This window comes from Mobula birostris, chromosome 27, assembly GCF_030028105.1.
Source record: "Mobula birostris isolate sMobBir1 chromosome 27, sMobBir1.hap1, whole genome shotgun sequence".
Taxonomy (NCBI): Eukaryota; Metazoa; Chordata; class Chondrichthyes; order Myliobatiformes; family Myliobatidae; genus Mobula; species Mobula birostris.
In genome coordinates, this window is record NC_092396.1 from 32,736,158 (window position 1) to 32,750,425 (window position 14,268).

At 38.7% G+C, this 14,268-nt stretch overlaps 1 protein-coding gene across 6 annotated transcripts in view; it reads left to right on the forward strand.

The window, feature by feature from the left end:
- eif4g3b (eukaryotic translation initiation factor 4 gamma, 3b) overlaps positions 1–14,268 on the forward strand; it is a 315,184-nt gene that overhangs the window by 101,969 nt on the left and 198,947 nt on the right. For 4 of the 6 annotated variants that reach the window (XM_072245246.1, XM_072245247.1, XM_072245245.1 and 1 more), the window contains one exon: positions 4,082–4,201. The exons of the other annotated variants lie outside the window; for them this stretch is intronic. In XM_072245246.1, the coding sequence (XP_072101347.1) occupies positions 4,082–4,201 (120 nt within the window). The remainder of the gene's footprint in view (positions 1–4,081; positions 4,202–14,268) is intronic. 6 annotated transcript variants of the gene reach the window in all.

Genomic DNA, 14,268 nt, shown 5'->3' on the forward strand with positions numbered 1-14,268 from the left:
TTAGTACACAATTTCGTCATTGTGAATTGTGCTGTGATTAGGCTACAGTTAAATAGGTGGTTGCTGGGGTGGTGCAGCTTGTTGGGCTGTGAGGGATTGTTCTGTGCTGTCTCTCTAAGTTAAATAAAAATAGCCATCTTCACTGTCCATTGTGGTACTAATTTTGGTGTCATCTGCTAACTTGACCATTGAGGCGATCGAGGTGAGAAGACTGAAACTAGCGGGGCACTGTCTACGCCTCCCCGAGCTACCTGCCAGCCTAGTCATCATACGGGAGCCCAAGCATGGGAAGATGAACCCTGGGCGCCCTCCCAAGACTATGGTCAACACGCTTCTAGGAGACAGCGGCGCGGCTAATGTAGATGAACTGAACACACTGATGAGGGAGAGGGAGAAGTGGAGCATCAGTTATCGTGCCCGACACCGGCCCCCTCGGCCTGAGTCGACGTAGTAGTAGTAACCAATGCAACTACATTATTATCCAAATCATTATATAGATGACAACTAACAGCAGACCCAGCTCATTTCCTTGTGGCACACCACTGGTCTCTGGCCTCCAATCTGAAAAATGACCCTCCTCTGGCTATTTCCAGAAAACCAGTTTTGTATCCAATTGGCCAGCTCATCTTCTAGAGTAGCCTACCAAGTGATGGATGGAAAAGAAGAACAGAAAGAGAGAGAGAGACTCTGACTGGACTGATGAGACTGAGAAAGGAAAATGGAAGACAGTTACCTGAAATTGGAATATTCAATGTTCATACCATTGGGCTGTAGTCTACCTCAATGGAATATGAGAGATGCTCTACTTCTAGTTTAGAGAAGACCAAGGACATTCAGTTTGGTGTGGGAAGGGAGCTGAAATGACATGCATCAGTCAGTTCAAGGTGGCAATTGTGGACTGAGTCTAGGTGATCTGAGAAACATTTGCTGGTGGAGAAGGTTGTTGCCAATCCATACTAATTGGGATCTGCCAGTTAGGAAGTTGATGATCCCGTTGAACAGAGAGGTATTGAGGCCTAGGTCTTGGAGCTTAGTGATGAGTTTCAAAGAGGTGGTAGTGTTGAATCTTGATCTGTAATCAATGAAAAGCATCCTGACAAATGCATCTTCTGTTGACTTGTGGTGGTAGGCAAGTTGGAATCCGAATTGAAGTAAGTGTTACTGAATGATGGTCATTGAGGCAGGTTACCATATTCTTCTTGTACACCGATATGACTGAAGCCGATTTGAAACAGATGGATACCTCAGACTGCTGAAGTGAGAGGCTGAAGATGTCCGTAGATGCTGTAGCCAGTTAATTAGCATAGATCTTCAGTATTCAACCAGCTGTACCATCTGAGCCAGATGCTTTTCATGGATTCATCATCCTGAAAGATGCTCTCACACCAGCCCCAGAGACAGAATTCACAGGGTAATAGAGGCTGTGGGGATTCGTGAAAAGCCTCCATGTTCTATTGGTCAAAGTGACCATAAAAGGCATTGAGCTCATCTGGGAACAAAAACATGTTGTCATTTATGTTGCTTAGTTTTGCTTTGTAGGAGGTGATGGTTTTCAAGCTCTGCCACAGTTGTCAGGCTTCCCTCTGTGATTCAAGTTTAGTCTTCACATGTGAGGTGGCCTTTTGGAGGTCATACCTGAACCTTTTGTACTTATTGGATTGCTAATCCCGAATGCCAATGATTTGTCCCTCACAGATTTCAAATCTCCTGGTTCATCCAGAGCTCCTGGTTGGGGAAAACTGAGTGATTTTTTTTTGGGAGCACACTTGTCTGTGAATGCCTTTTATATAAGTCCATGACAACAATAGTGTATTCATTCAGGTCCTCTTGAGTCCTTGAACATGGTCCGGTCTACTGTCTTGAAGCAGTCCTATAGCCACTCCTCTGCCTTGCATGACCACCTCTATTGTCCTTGCCTCTCATGCCTTGCTCTTCACGTTCTGCCTATAGGCAGGCAAGTGATCAGATTTCCTGAAATGAGGTCAAGGGATGGAATGGTAGGCATTCTTGGTATTGTGGCACTGGTCAAGTGTGTTGTATCTTCTGGTGCTGTAGGTAGTTGTGCAGGGTTATCTTCAAGATAGCCTGATTGAAAATCCAGCAAGGATGTAAAAAATGTCAGGGTAGGCCGTTTCTACTTTGCTAATCATTGTACTCAATCCATCGAGTGCTAGTGTGACATCTGCCTTTGGCGGTGAGTAAACTGCAGTCAGTATCACAGCAGAGAGCTCTTGGTAACTAGAACAGACAAAATGTAATCATTAGATGTTCCATGACAGGAGAACAAGAGTGGGGCAAGACCATGCACCATGATGAGTTTATCATGAAGCAGATGCCGCTGCCTGGTCCAGCTTGTAGATTGAGAAGTCCTTGGTTGGAGCATGGTGTAAGGAGTGTGGGGGGGGTGGGGAGCCATATCTTAGTGAAACACAGAATGCAGCAATCACTCATTTCCCTCTGATACACTCCCAATGTAACCACCTGATCGGGATTTGTATTGTATTTTTCCCATTTCACCACTAATGCTTCCCACATAGAAAATGTTAACTTGATCGCATCAGTGAGCAAATCAGCACATCAACAGGTTGAAGCAGACAATAGTTTACATTCGGATTTTTTAGGGTTCTTGTATCAGTACTGTGTGATGCGTGATTAGGATTTGCTGTAAACAAATTGAAAAGCTCAATTAACAGTGAAACCTAACTGCCAGTTTAGGTTTCAATTTCTTCCAAAAGGGTGTATTACATGTTTTGTATTTTGTCATCTACTTCATTACCATAACTTTACAGGAAGTGAACAACTGTCAGTCCTAGAAAATTATCCAAGATCATTGACAAAACAGCAATTTTTGCTTAATGCCAAGGCATAAATATTTTATTTATTAATATAATCCTCATCTGCTTTCAATTTGCCACATTAACTGAATGAAACACATACATTTGTGAGAATATCTACAATTGCTATTTTTAAATTTGTTGTTATTCTGGTGTATTCTCTTCTCTTGTAGAAATTATTATTGGTTCCATGCTTTCATATCAATAATATTGAACTAGATTTATCTGTCATTTAATCCTGAATAGAAAACATACAGCAAAAAGACCAAAGTTTGTCTGTGGTACTCACTGCACACTTTTACTGTAATTTATATTTTTTTCTTGGCCTATTTGTGATGTCTTTGCCTAATTGAAGGGTTAGGCAGATGACCCATGATATTTATGCTGTCATTGAATTGGCATTTTACCTCTGTGCTAAAAGAATAAAAATAAATCCTATTAGTCTTGGAGTGTGTATTTTGCAATGTCTTGGCTGTGTAATTCATAAAAATGCTGATGATGGACAAGAATGGTGTGAGGGTCAGTGCATCTGCTAGTGCGGGATCGGGGGAGTTGATGCTTCTGTTGCTTGTGAAGGGGGAGGGGTGTTTTGGGGCTTGATGTTTCTATCATTCTATGGGGTTCTTGTTTCATGAATGTCCGTGAAGAGTGCAAATTTCAGGTTTTACGCTGTATACATTCTGTGATATTAAATGAACCTTTGAATTAAGCTCTTGCTCATTTTCAGTTACTTCAAACACAGTAGTGTTTACAGTCTGGAGTTTGGTCCTGAAAGAAAAATAACTTAATATTAATAAAAAAAAATGAACAAAAAATTCTGATTTTGGGATTGCTTCATAATTCTGAGTTCTGTAATGGTGTTTAAATGAATACACCTTTAGATTTGAGCACAGTTTTTGCATTGAAGGAGAGACTAAAGGCTGTTTTCTGCATTGTGGATTCTTAACCACTGAATCTATTTAAATTAGTTTTATTAATTGTAAATTAGATGTGTTAGACGTATGCAAAGCATTAGGAACACAACCTTTCTCTGAAGTGGTGGATATTTCAATTTTAAGTTGCCTTTTCTGTGTTTAATATCTTAATAGCAGAGATTTATGAGAAGCAGCACCAGTTGTCAGTTCTGATCCTCCATCAAACATTGATACCCAATGATCTTCATTACACTCAAACATTTTTTAGCAAATAATGTATTTTGCTATGTTCTGAGAATGCCACTTTGTCCTAACATGTAGTGTCTCTGTCAGGTCCCACAGGTGCCCAGACAGGCAGGACCTGCTGCTTACACAACACACGAAATAAACAAAGGTCATCCAAATCTCCCCGCAACGCCGCCAGGCCATGCCTCTTCACCAGGCCTCTCACAGGTAACAACAATCACAGAAGTCGAAGGATATTTATCCTTTTTGGGAGGGGTTGAGTGTCAGAATAGAGAACAATAAAGCATCTCATTACTAAGTAACAAACAGTCCTGTTCTTTTCATGGCTTCTTTGTTCATGAAAAATAAGGATGGTACTTGAACATTGACAAAATAGAGTAATTTGTAGAGTTGGAGGTAGTGTAGCCTATTCAACTTCACTCAATAATATTAAAACAGCCTGGAACTTCATGTAATTGTTATGAAGTTATTTAGGATCCATAATTAAAACAAAATAAAGTAAACCACAGTTCCAAAGTTCACAGATCCTTTCTTCTGGAGCCTTGACATGCAAAATTCTAAGGTTGTCCAGTGTGAACTGAGCAAACATTCAAGCTGTTGAGCTTCTTGACTTGAAGCTCTTCTGTTGTAATGATGGGGCTGACCAAGTAACTGGGTCCTATGTCTTTGCACTTTGAAGCTTCTTGCTAGGTAGATGTCGAAAATTATTCTCTTGATGTTTGTAATTTTCTTGGGTGGGCACACCCAACTTCTAACCTTTGGCATTAATTTGAATATTGTAGGTTCCATGATTTTGCTTCTTTGAGAAAACTACCTAGCACTAGGTAAACTGCGAACAGTATCTCTCTTTTAGACAATAGGCAGAAATGATATGGTGTAATTAAATTATTTTCATCCTCTCTCACTTAAATTCTGAGTTCGTGCTTCCTCTGGATTGTCGTGGTTGGCAATTTGCTTAGAGACTTGCATATACAGTGGATGTGGTCCTTCCAGTTTATACTGTTTAGAATTACATCAAGAATGAGCGACATAATGTATGTAGAGAATTGAAAAATTTTTTACTGTTCTAAAAATATTGGGTTTAATATTTAGTCTAAAATGTTTGAAATTTCTGGCAAGTAAATGAGTGCCAGTTGCCGTACTACATATATCGCAATTATAAAACTGTAAAGCAAATGTCTGTAATTGATTCTCAAGCCAGCTTGGTACATGAATGCAAATTATATTTCAACAATTGAAAGTAAATTTTTGCAAATTCTATTTGTGAGCATGTCCCAGGTGTAGACCTAAACTAGAACATTTACTGATTCATTAAATCAAACTTCATTTCTTTTAAGTAAATCTTTTGAATTTGATGTGCGTATTTGCTGAAAGGTTGGATTAAATTGCCCTTCCATTGGGTATTTACCACTCATAAATGCAATATGAAATAAAATGCTTTCATTTTGATATGTCATTCTTTTAGTTAACATTGTATCAGGCAGCTAATTATTTTGGACGTTGGCATTTCCCTGTAGGCCAGATTGGTACTAACCATCTGATCATGGTTGGATATCCCTCTGAATAGACTAGACTATTTTACTTTATCTCCTTTATTGTTATATAGAAATGTATCAAATATGCATATAGTCTGTAAGGAATGTTTTGAGGGATGGAAAAGAACAGGACATAAGAGATGATGTTTGTGAAAATTAGTGAAGAATATACCCAAGGTCATAATTTTACTTGCACAAATTATAAAATTATCATTTTTTCCTTACTTATTTTCTGTATGTGGCCATCACTAGCAAGCCAGTTCCATTTAATGTTGAGAAGATAGAAGGTCAGCATCATGTTAAATGCTGCAGAGCTTTCACTGAAGATACACCCACAGTGCAGTTGATAGGGAGTTCCTGGATTTAATCCCATCAAATTTAAAGGACTGGTGATACATGTCCCACTCAGGATAATGGCAGCTTGTGAGTAAACCAGCAGGTGGTGAAACGTGAAACAGTGCAGCACAGGAGCAGGCCTTTTGGCTGAATTTGCCTGTGCTGATTGTGATGCAAGTTTAAACTAATCCGATCTGCTTGAACATGATGTATGTTCCTCGGTTTTATGCCTATGTAAATTCATCTTAAACAATGCTATTATCTACTTCCACTGGCAGCATGTTCAGGTATCTACTAATCTTCATAATTTAAAAAAAAATGTACATCTCCTTTAAATTTTCTTTATCTCATTTCTAAAGTTTATGCTCTCTAGTATTTGACATTTCCACCCAGGGTGAAAGACAATCTACCCTACTAAGGCTCCTCATTATTTTATGTATCAGTATCAGCTTGTTCCTCTGCTCCTAGTGCTCCAGAGAAAACAAACCAAGTTTGTCCAACCTCTTTATAACAAGTCTTGTGCACTTATTGTCATTGTCTCTTTTGTGTAGACCTACTGCATTTGCCTGGGTGAGTAAGTGCAGTGCATTTTATACTATTGCCATTGTGTGCCGGAGCTAAGGAAATATTGCAGGAGGTTTGTGGGATGCTTTGTCAGCCAGGCCGCTTTGACCTGGATGATACTGTACTCTAGGGTAGCTGGAACTGCACTCATCTGCATGTCATCAGTACTACATTTGTATGTTGTCTGCCCTCATAGCATTTGGAGAGCCAGTCCTTCGCAAAACTGCCATCAAGAAATATTCCAAATAAATACAAAGCGGTCCTGGAAATGGAATTTTTGGAGGTTTGCTTTCTTGAGCAACTTAAGAGGTACCAAGGTGTAGTGGTGATTTGTGGTTAGAGTCATAGAGGATGGAAATAAACATTTTGGTGCATTCATGTCCATTAAGTACCCATTTATACTAATCCATTCACCAGTATTTGGTCTTTAGCCTCTGTGCTTTGGCAATTCAAAGACACATTTGTATTTTAAAATATTTTGAGGATTCGTACCTCTAACCACTCTTTGGATGAAATTATTTGGATGAAACCTCTTGTGTGTTATTCTAAACTATGCCTTCTGGTTTTAGAAACCTCTTCTATGTTCTTATTACCAACATTACCAACTGATTACATCAGTTCTGATGAAGGGTCTTGGCCTGATATATGAACTGTTCATTCATGCTAGCTGACCTGCTGAGTTCCTCCAGCATTTTGCATTTGTTACTCTGGGTTTCCAGTATCTGTGCAATTTCTTGTGTTTTTACACCAATGTTTTATGTTTTACCATAGGAAGAATGTGGTAGCAATATAGAGAATGCAGAAGTTCCACCAAGTCATTACCTAGAATGGATAGCAATTGTTAGGAGAAATTGGATAGGCTGGATTTATTCTTGCTTGAACATAAGAGTCTGAGGGGTGACCATTATAGAGATTCATAAAACTGAGGAGCATAGTTTGGATATTTACTCACAATTTTTACCCAGGGCAGGGGTGTCTAGAACTAGAAGGCTCCAGTTTAAGTTGAGAAGTGAGAACATTTTTTAAGAGGTCTAAAGGGTAAGTTTTTCTTTGTTCGCTTTAATTTTACTGCGATATCGCACAAAATAGGCCTTTCTGGTCCTTTGAGCTATGCCGCCCAGCAACCCATTGATTTAATCCTAGCCGAATTACAGGGCAATTTACAATGACCAATTAACCTATCAACTGGTACATCTTTAGACTATGGGAAGAAACTGGAGCACCTGGGAAATCCATACGCACACAGGAGAACATCCAAACTTCTTACAGACAGTGGCAGGAAATGAATTAGGGTTGGTGGTATTGTAAAATGTTGTGCTAATCACTATGTTTCTGTGCTGTGTTGTTGACCATCAATACATAGTAGCAGCATTTCACTTGGTAGATAGCACCTTCCAAGCCCACAACCTCAATCAGTGAGGAAGGACAGGGATAGTAAAAGCATGGAGCACTGCCACCATGAAGCTTTCCTCTGAGCTACATACCTTCCTGACTTGGAAGCAAATCCTTGTTCCTTTACCATCATTAGGTCAAAATCTCTATGTAACAGCAATTTGTGTATACTGAGACCTCAAGGACAGCAGTGTTCAAGATGGCAGCTCAACACCTTTTCAAATGCAACTTAAAAATTGGCAATTAATGCTGACTCAGTCTGTGAAGCCTACTATCCTTGAGTGAATAAACAAAAGCATAATGATGAATATCTGATGTGATCTGCCAGAGGCGGTAGTGGAGGCAGACAGAATTAAAGCATTTAAAATGCTGTCTGAATAGCACTTGGGTAGGAAATGTGCAAACAAATGTGGGCCAAATGTGGGTAAATGTGATTAGAATAGATAAACATCATGAACATCATAAACATCAGAGCATGGACAAGGTGGGTCTATGAATTTCCCTACTCCTGTATTCTAAGGCTAATGAAAACAAGTATCCTATATACCTTCTTTATCAATTGACCCAGCTGTCATTCACATTCAATGATCTGTGGACTTGTGCTTCAAGATTCCTTGCTTCCTCAATACATCCAATGGCTCTACCATTCACTGTGTTTGACCTATCTTTCTTCGTCTTCCCAAACTGCACTTAGCAGGATTGAATTCCATCTGCCATTCTCTGTCCATCTTGCATCATTCTATAAGACTATGACTATCTTCACAATCAACGACATCACTAATTTCATGTCATCTGTAAAGTTGATAATCTGATCTTCTACGTTCATATCCAGATTGTTAGTACATAAAATCAATAATAAGCATCTTAGCACCAGTCCCTCTGGTACACCACTAATCATAGGTTTCCAAGCACAAAAGCAAACCACCATTATCACATTTTACCGCCAAGTCAAATTTGGCTCCAATTTAACAACTTGCCTTGGACGCTGTGTCTCTGACTTTTTGTCTCTGTCTCGTGGAACCTTGCCAAAGGCTTTACTGAAGTCAGTGTGCTTGATAGGACAGAATGAATTGAATTGCTGTGAACAGAGCAGCAGGAGTATTGTCTGAAGGATTGGAAGCATGCAAGTGATTATGAATGATTCCAGTGAACAGCAGGGCAAAGTAGGATTTTAGCAGAGTTTAGAATGATCATTATTAGAATTTAATTTTAACAGGAAGCAATTGGATAAATTATGGTTATTCCTTATTTTTAACCCATGATTGCAAACTGCTGATTTTACTTGGCATTAGTTTGTTGGGTAATTAGTTTATACTGCATTTACCATCTGATAGTTGCTCTTCTCTGGCCAAGTTTTCGAAGTATAATCTAGGTGAAGAACCTGACATGTTTTGAAAGGAACTTAAAACTTTTCTATTCAATTCATGTTTCTACAGTCCTTTGTCAGAAATGCCATTTATTTTTGATTCATTCCCTTTTTCATTCAGGTGTTTGGAGGTTATGTATAGTTTTGGGGTAGATTGGTTATGTCCATCGCAAGTAATATTCTTACATACAGAGTTGCTAATTTTATCTTTGATTTGGTGTTTTAGCAGTTGTCAAAGTCTTGAACAGAGCCAGATGTGTAAAGCAGTATTCCTTTTGCTTAGCGTACATATTCATTGTTCCACAGCAAGTGCAAGAAGCTGATGGATTTATTTAATAGGATTGAAGTCAACATTAGACTGCTACTACTTCCCAGCAAGCCAAACCTCCTACAAGTGCATCCAGTCCCAGCTGTGATCATTGTATAATTTCTCCTCCATTGTTTGTTGTGACAATGAGATACACCTCCAGCTCACAAGAAAATAGCACTGAGGAAGATCATCAGCCATGATCTTGCCGAATGACAGAAGTTTCTTGAAGGGTCAGTTAGTCTACAACTGTTTCTATTTCTTATATTAGAGTTGAACACTGTGTCCTTGAGTATTCATGATTTTAGAAAAATTATTTGGGGGCCAGCTGGTGGCGCAATGACATTGGTGCCGGACCCGGGAGCGGAGGTTCCCGGGTTCGAAACCAGTCGTGTCTGCTCCCGAGTACACTTTCCATCTGCCAGGTTCAAGATTGCAACTCGACCTCGTAAAATAAAAGGGAAAAATACTGCGAAACTGTCTGAGTGAGGAGTGGCGTGCCACACAGCCTCTCTCTCTCTCTGCACCTTGTAAAAGCCATGAAAAAGACATCATCACGGATGCACGCAGACGCACACGCATAGACTTGCATGCACACAGGCACACACCGAAAAAAAAGAAAAATTATTTGGATAAAATAAAGCTGTTTCATTTGGCTGTATTCATGTGTATGGTTAAATGACAATTAAACTTGAACACAAAGCCACATGTGCAAAGCTATATAGACAAAAGTTTTTTTTAAAAAAAATGTAGGTTGAAAGAATGATTGAGAAAATATAAATGGAATAAATATGATATGCCATTTAACAGTAAAAAGAATAAAAGCAGTATTTAAATGGTTTCGGGTGCTGGTGCAATAGTCACAGTAATGAGGTAAACTGTATGTTGATCTTGGTTGTATTTGTACAGTATTGTGACCTGCTAAAATTGTGCAGTTTGATCTCTACCTAAGAAAGAATATTCTTCTTTAGAAGCAGTTGTGAGTGTGTTTACTAGATTTTGAGAGTAAAATTGGCCTGTGCTTACAGGAGTTTAAAAGAGATGACTTATTGAAACACACGAGATTGTAAGGGGGATTTGACAAGGTAAATACTGAGCAGCTGTTATTTTTCAGGAAGAAGAGTATAGAACTCTGAATCATAGTATTAAGATAAGAATATGGTCATTTAGGACTGAAGTAAGGAAAGATTTCTTGTTTGTAAATCTTTGGAATTTTAACCTCGTAGGACTGCATATGCTTTGCTTACTCAGGGTCAAAGGTTGAATGAAACAGATATTCAAGGTGCTAAGGACATCAAAGGATATGGGGATCAGGATGTGAAAGTGGATGAAGTGTAGAATCAGTTTTGATTTTATTTTAAATGGTGAAACAGTCTCTACTACTATTTGGGAAATAAAAACCACAGATGTTTTGGTTTATATGATTGGATATTAGTTTGGAAATGTATTGTTGGATTCAAGTCCTGAAACTACTTCCCTAATAAAAATTAGACATGCACAGTAAGTGTTGACTTCAGCAGTGATGTCTTGCATTAAATAAATGAGTATAAAGAATTATTCTAAAATCACAATTTTTTTTTACAAAATAGCCAGAAGATCACAAATTTTAAATGAATTATATACATTATGGTTGTATTATTGATTGCCTTATATACTTACGTTTTTGAGATTGAAGTGCTTCAGACTGGGTTACCACGTTAAGAAAATATAGCAGTGAATCAGTATTCCACAAAGGAGATTTAAAAGAAATCATTTAGGTCCATTTAATAATTCAATTTGAATCAAAACTAGCGGAGAACTGGATTGTCAGGACTGTGCATTATGCAAATGAAAATGTCTTGATTTTACATTATTTGAAATTTTGATCTGAATGGTAGGCAATTGAGGGTAAAATGATATTTCAAAAAAAATACTTGGGTGCACACTGCCTTGGAAAATTCTGTTGACAGTGGAGCAGTACTTTATTCAATGTACCAGAAACTAACGAGTTCAATCCTGTGAGTTTCAGTTTTGGCCAGAGGTGATTCTTGGGAGGTAGCATTATTTTTCTTTCAAACTCAACCTCAAAGATAAGTTTTTGAATAGCTACATTTGCTGCCACCTCTGAAGCTAAATACTGTTGATTAACTAAAAAATAAGAAATCAGTACCTTTTAAATTCAATATTAAAAATGTTCAGTGCTGCAATAGTTCCCAAACCTATTGACTCATTTTATCATTCTCATTTTTAGAATGAGAATAAAAGGAAAATGATGTTTTTGGAAAGTAGATAGTGAGATATCAAAGTACAGGAAACCGGGCCAAAAGTGAGAACACAATAATGTAAAACAAGTTAATGGGCTCATGTGGGATAAACCATGGAGGAGTTGGGAAATGAGAATGAATTTTGAAATGCTGGAGCATGGAGAGCCACAGATCTTAAAAGGTAATGGATGTGTTTTTGGAAGCCTGTATGGAGGATGATGTAGGCTAACATGTGCATAAGTTGAATCTATCACAGGCAGGTCAAAGATTTAGGAAGAAGCAACCTTGATGTCAAGGAGGCTAACTTAAATCCAAATGCTGTTCATGTCAAAAACCATTCTCAAGGGGGAAGGTGAGCAGCTGGAGGCTGAAGTGTGCATTGATATGAGATGTATGCAGCAAAGGTTTTTGCTGGGTCCCTTGTTGTTTATCATGTATATGAGTTGTATGGAAATACAGATGGTATGATCAGTAATTTTGTGGATGATGCCAAAATTAGTGGTGGTGTGGACAACAATAAAAGTTATTTAACGTTGCAGTGTGATCTAGATCAACTGGAAAATAGGTAAAGGAATGCCAGATGGAATTTAACTCATAAAAGTGCGAATTGGTGTATTTTGGGAAATTAAGCCAGTGCAGGACATGTGTTTAAATAATAAAGCACTGGAAAGTGTTGTAGAGCAGAGAGCCCTCGGGATACTAGTACATAATTACCTGGAAGAGTCACCAAGATGGTGAGGAAACACTATAGCATTCTTACTTCATTAGATGGGGCATTGAGTTCAAGAGTTAAGATATTACATCATCGCGGTACAAAATGTTAGTGCATTTGGAATACTGTAGGAAGGATCATCATCATCAGTTGCCATGCCCAGTTTGCGCTTTGACTGCCATGGCCCACACACTTCTGTTTCAGGTCAAGTGGATCAATTCATTGGTATTCATTTCCATTTCTCTGGCTGCTGTCTCCATCATCATTTGTCTTTGTCTTCCTCTTGCTTTCTTCCCTTCAACCTTCCCCATAATTACTGTTCATTCTAACTCCTCTTTCCTAATCACATGTCCAATGAAGTTACATTGCCTTTTCATGATCTCATACATTATTTCTCTTTTTGTGTTTGCTCTGTTCATGACATCCTCATTAGATATTCATTTCATCCATGATATTCTTTGCATCTTCCTCAAAAACCTCATCTCTGCTGCTTCAATTCGTTTCCTCATGTTGCTCGATATTGTCCAGCATTCTGAGCCATATAACATAACTGGATAAACGTAACATTTCAGTACTCTGAGGCGGGTTTTCAAGCCTAGTTTAGTATTGGTGAGTATACTCTTCATTCTCGTAAGGTGTCTTTTGCCATCCCTATTCTTCTTTTGATATCCGTGTTGCACCTGCCATCTGATGTCACCGAGCTTCCTAAGTAGCAAAAGTTCTGTACTTGTTTTATGTCTTCCCCGTTTATTCTCAGCCTGCATAGTATTCTCCTTCTTTTTGGATATCACCATACATCAATGCATCAATGTATGGTGATAGGAAGGATATGATTAGGTTAAAGAGGGTGCAGGGAAGAGAGACTGGATTGGTTGGAACTATGTTCTCTGGAGCAAAGCAGGCTGTGGGGTGGCCTTGCAGAGGTTTAGAAAATCATGTGGATATAGTTAAGGTGAATGCTTTTTTCCAAGGATAAGGCATAAGTTTAAAGTGAGAGGGAAAAGATTTAAAGGGAATCTGAGGAGTCCTGCGAAAAAGGCCTTAACCATCCACTGTATCTATACCCCTCACAATTTCATACATATCTGAAAGGTCCCCTCTCTGTCTCCTTTGCTCCTAGGAAAACAGACCCACCCTGTCTTGTCTATCCTTGTAATTCAAGTCCTCTAGTCCTAACAGCATCCTTGTCATTCTCTTTTGCATTCTCTCTAGCTGAATCATATCCATTCTCTTGTATGGCATCTAGATTAGCTCACTGTATTCCAAGTGTGGACTTGGTACAGCTATAAGATGAGGCCCCAGTTCTTGAACATATTTCTCCAGTTGCCTTCACCACCCTATCTCCTATGTTACAACATTCAGGAAACTATGTACACTTGTGACCTTAGGTCTTTCTGTTCTGCAACACCTCCCAGGGCCCTGCTATTCACTATGTATGTCCTAGACTAGTTTAATTTCCCAAAATGCATCAATTCAAATTTGCCTGAGTTAATTTCCATCTGCCATTCCTTTGCATACTTTCCCAGTTAATCTTGAACCGTGTAGTATCATAATTCTCCCTCCCCAATTAGATACTTCCCATATCATCAGCTCCTATCCCTGTGTTCATTGCCTAGTACTAGATCCAGTCTGACCTCTCATCTAGTTGACCTGTCTTACATGTCAGGAACCCTTCCTGGACATGCCTAACAAATTCCTCCCCATTTAAACCTTTTTCATTAAGAAGATGCCAATCAATATTAGGGAAGTTAAAGTTGCTATCGAAGCAGATTTAACATCACCAGCATATGCCATGAAATTTAACTTTATGGCAACAGTA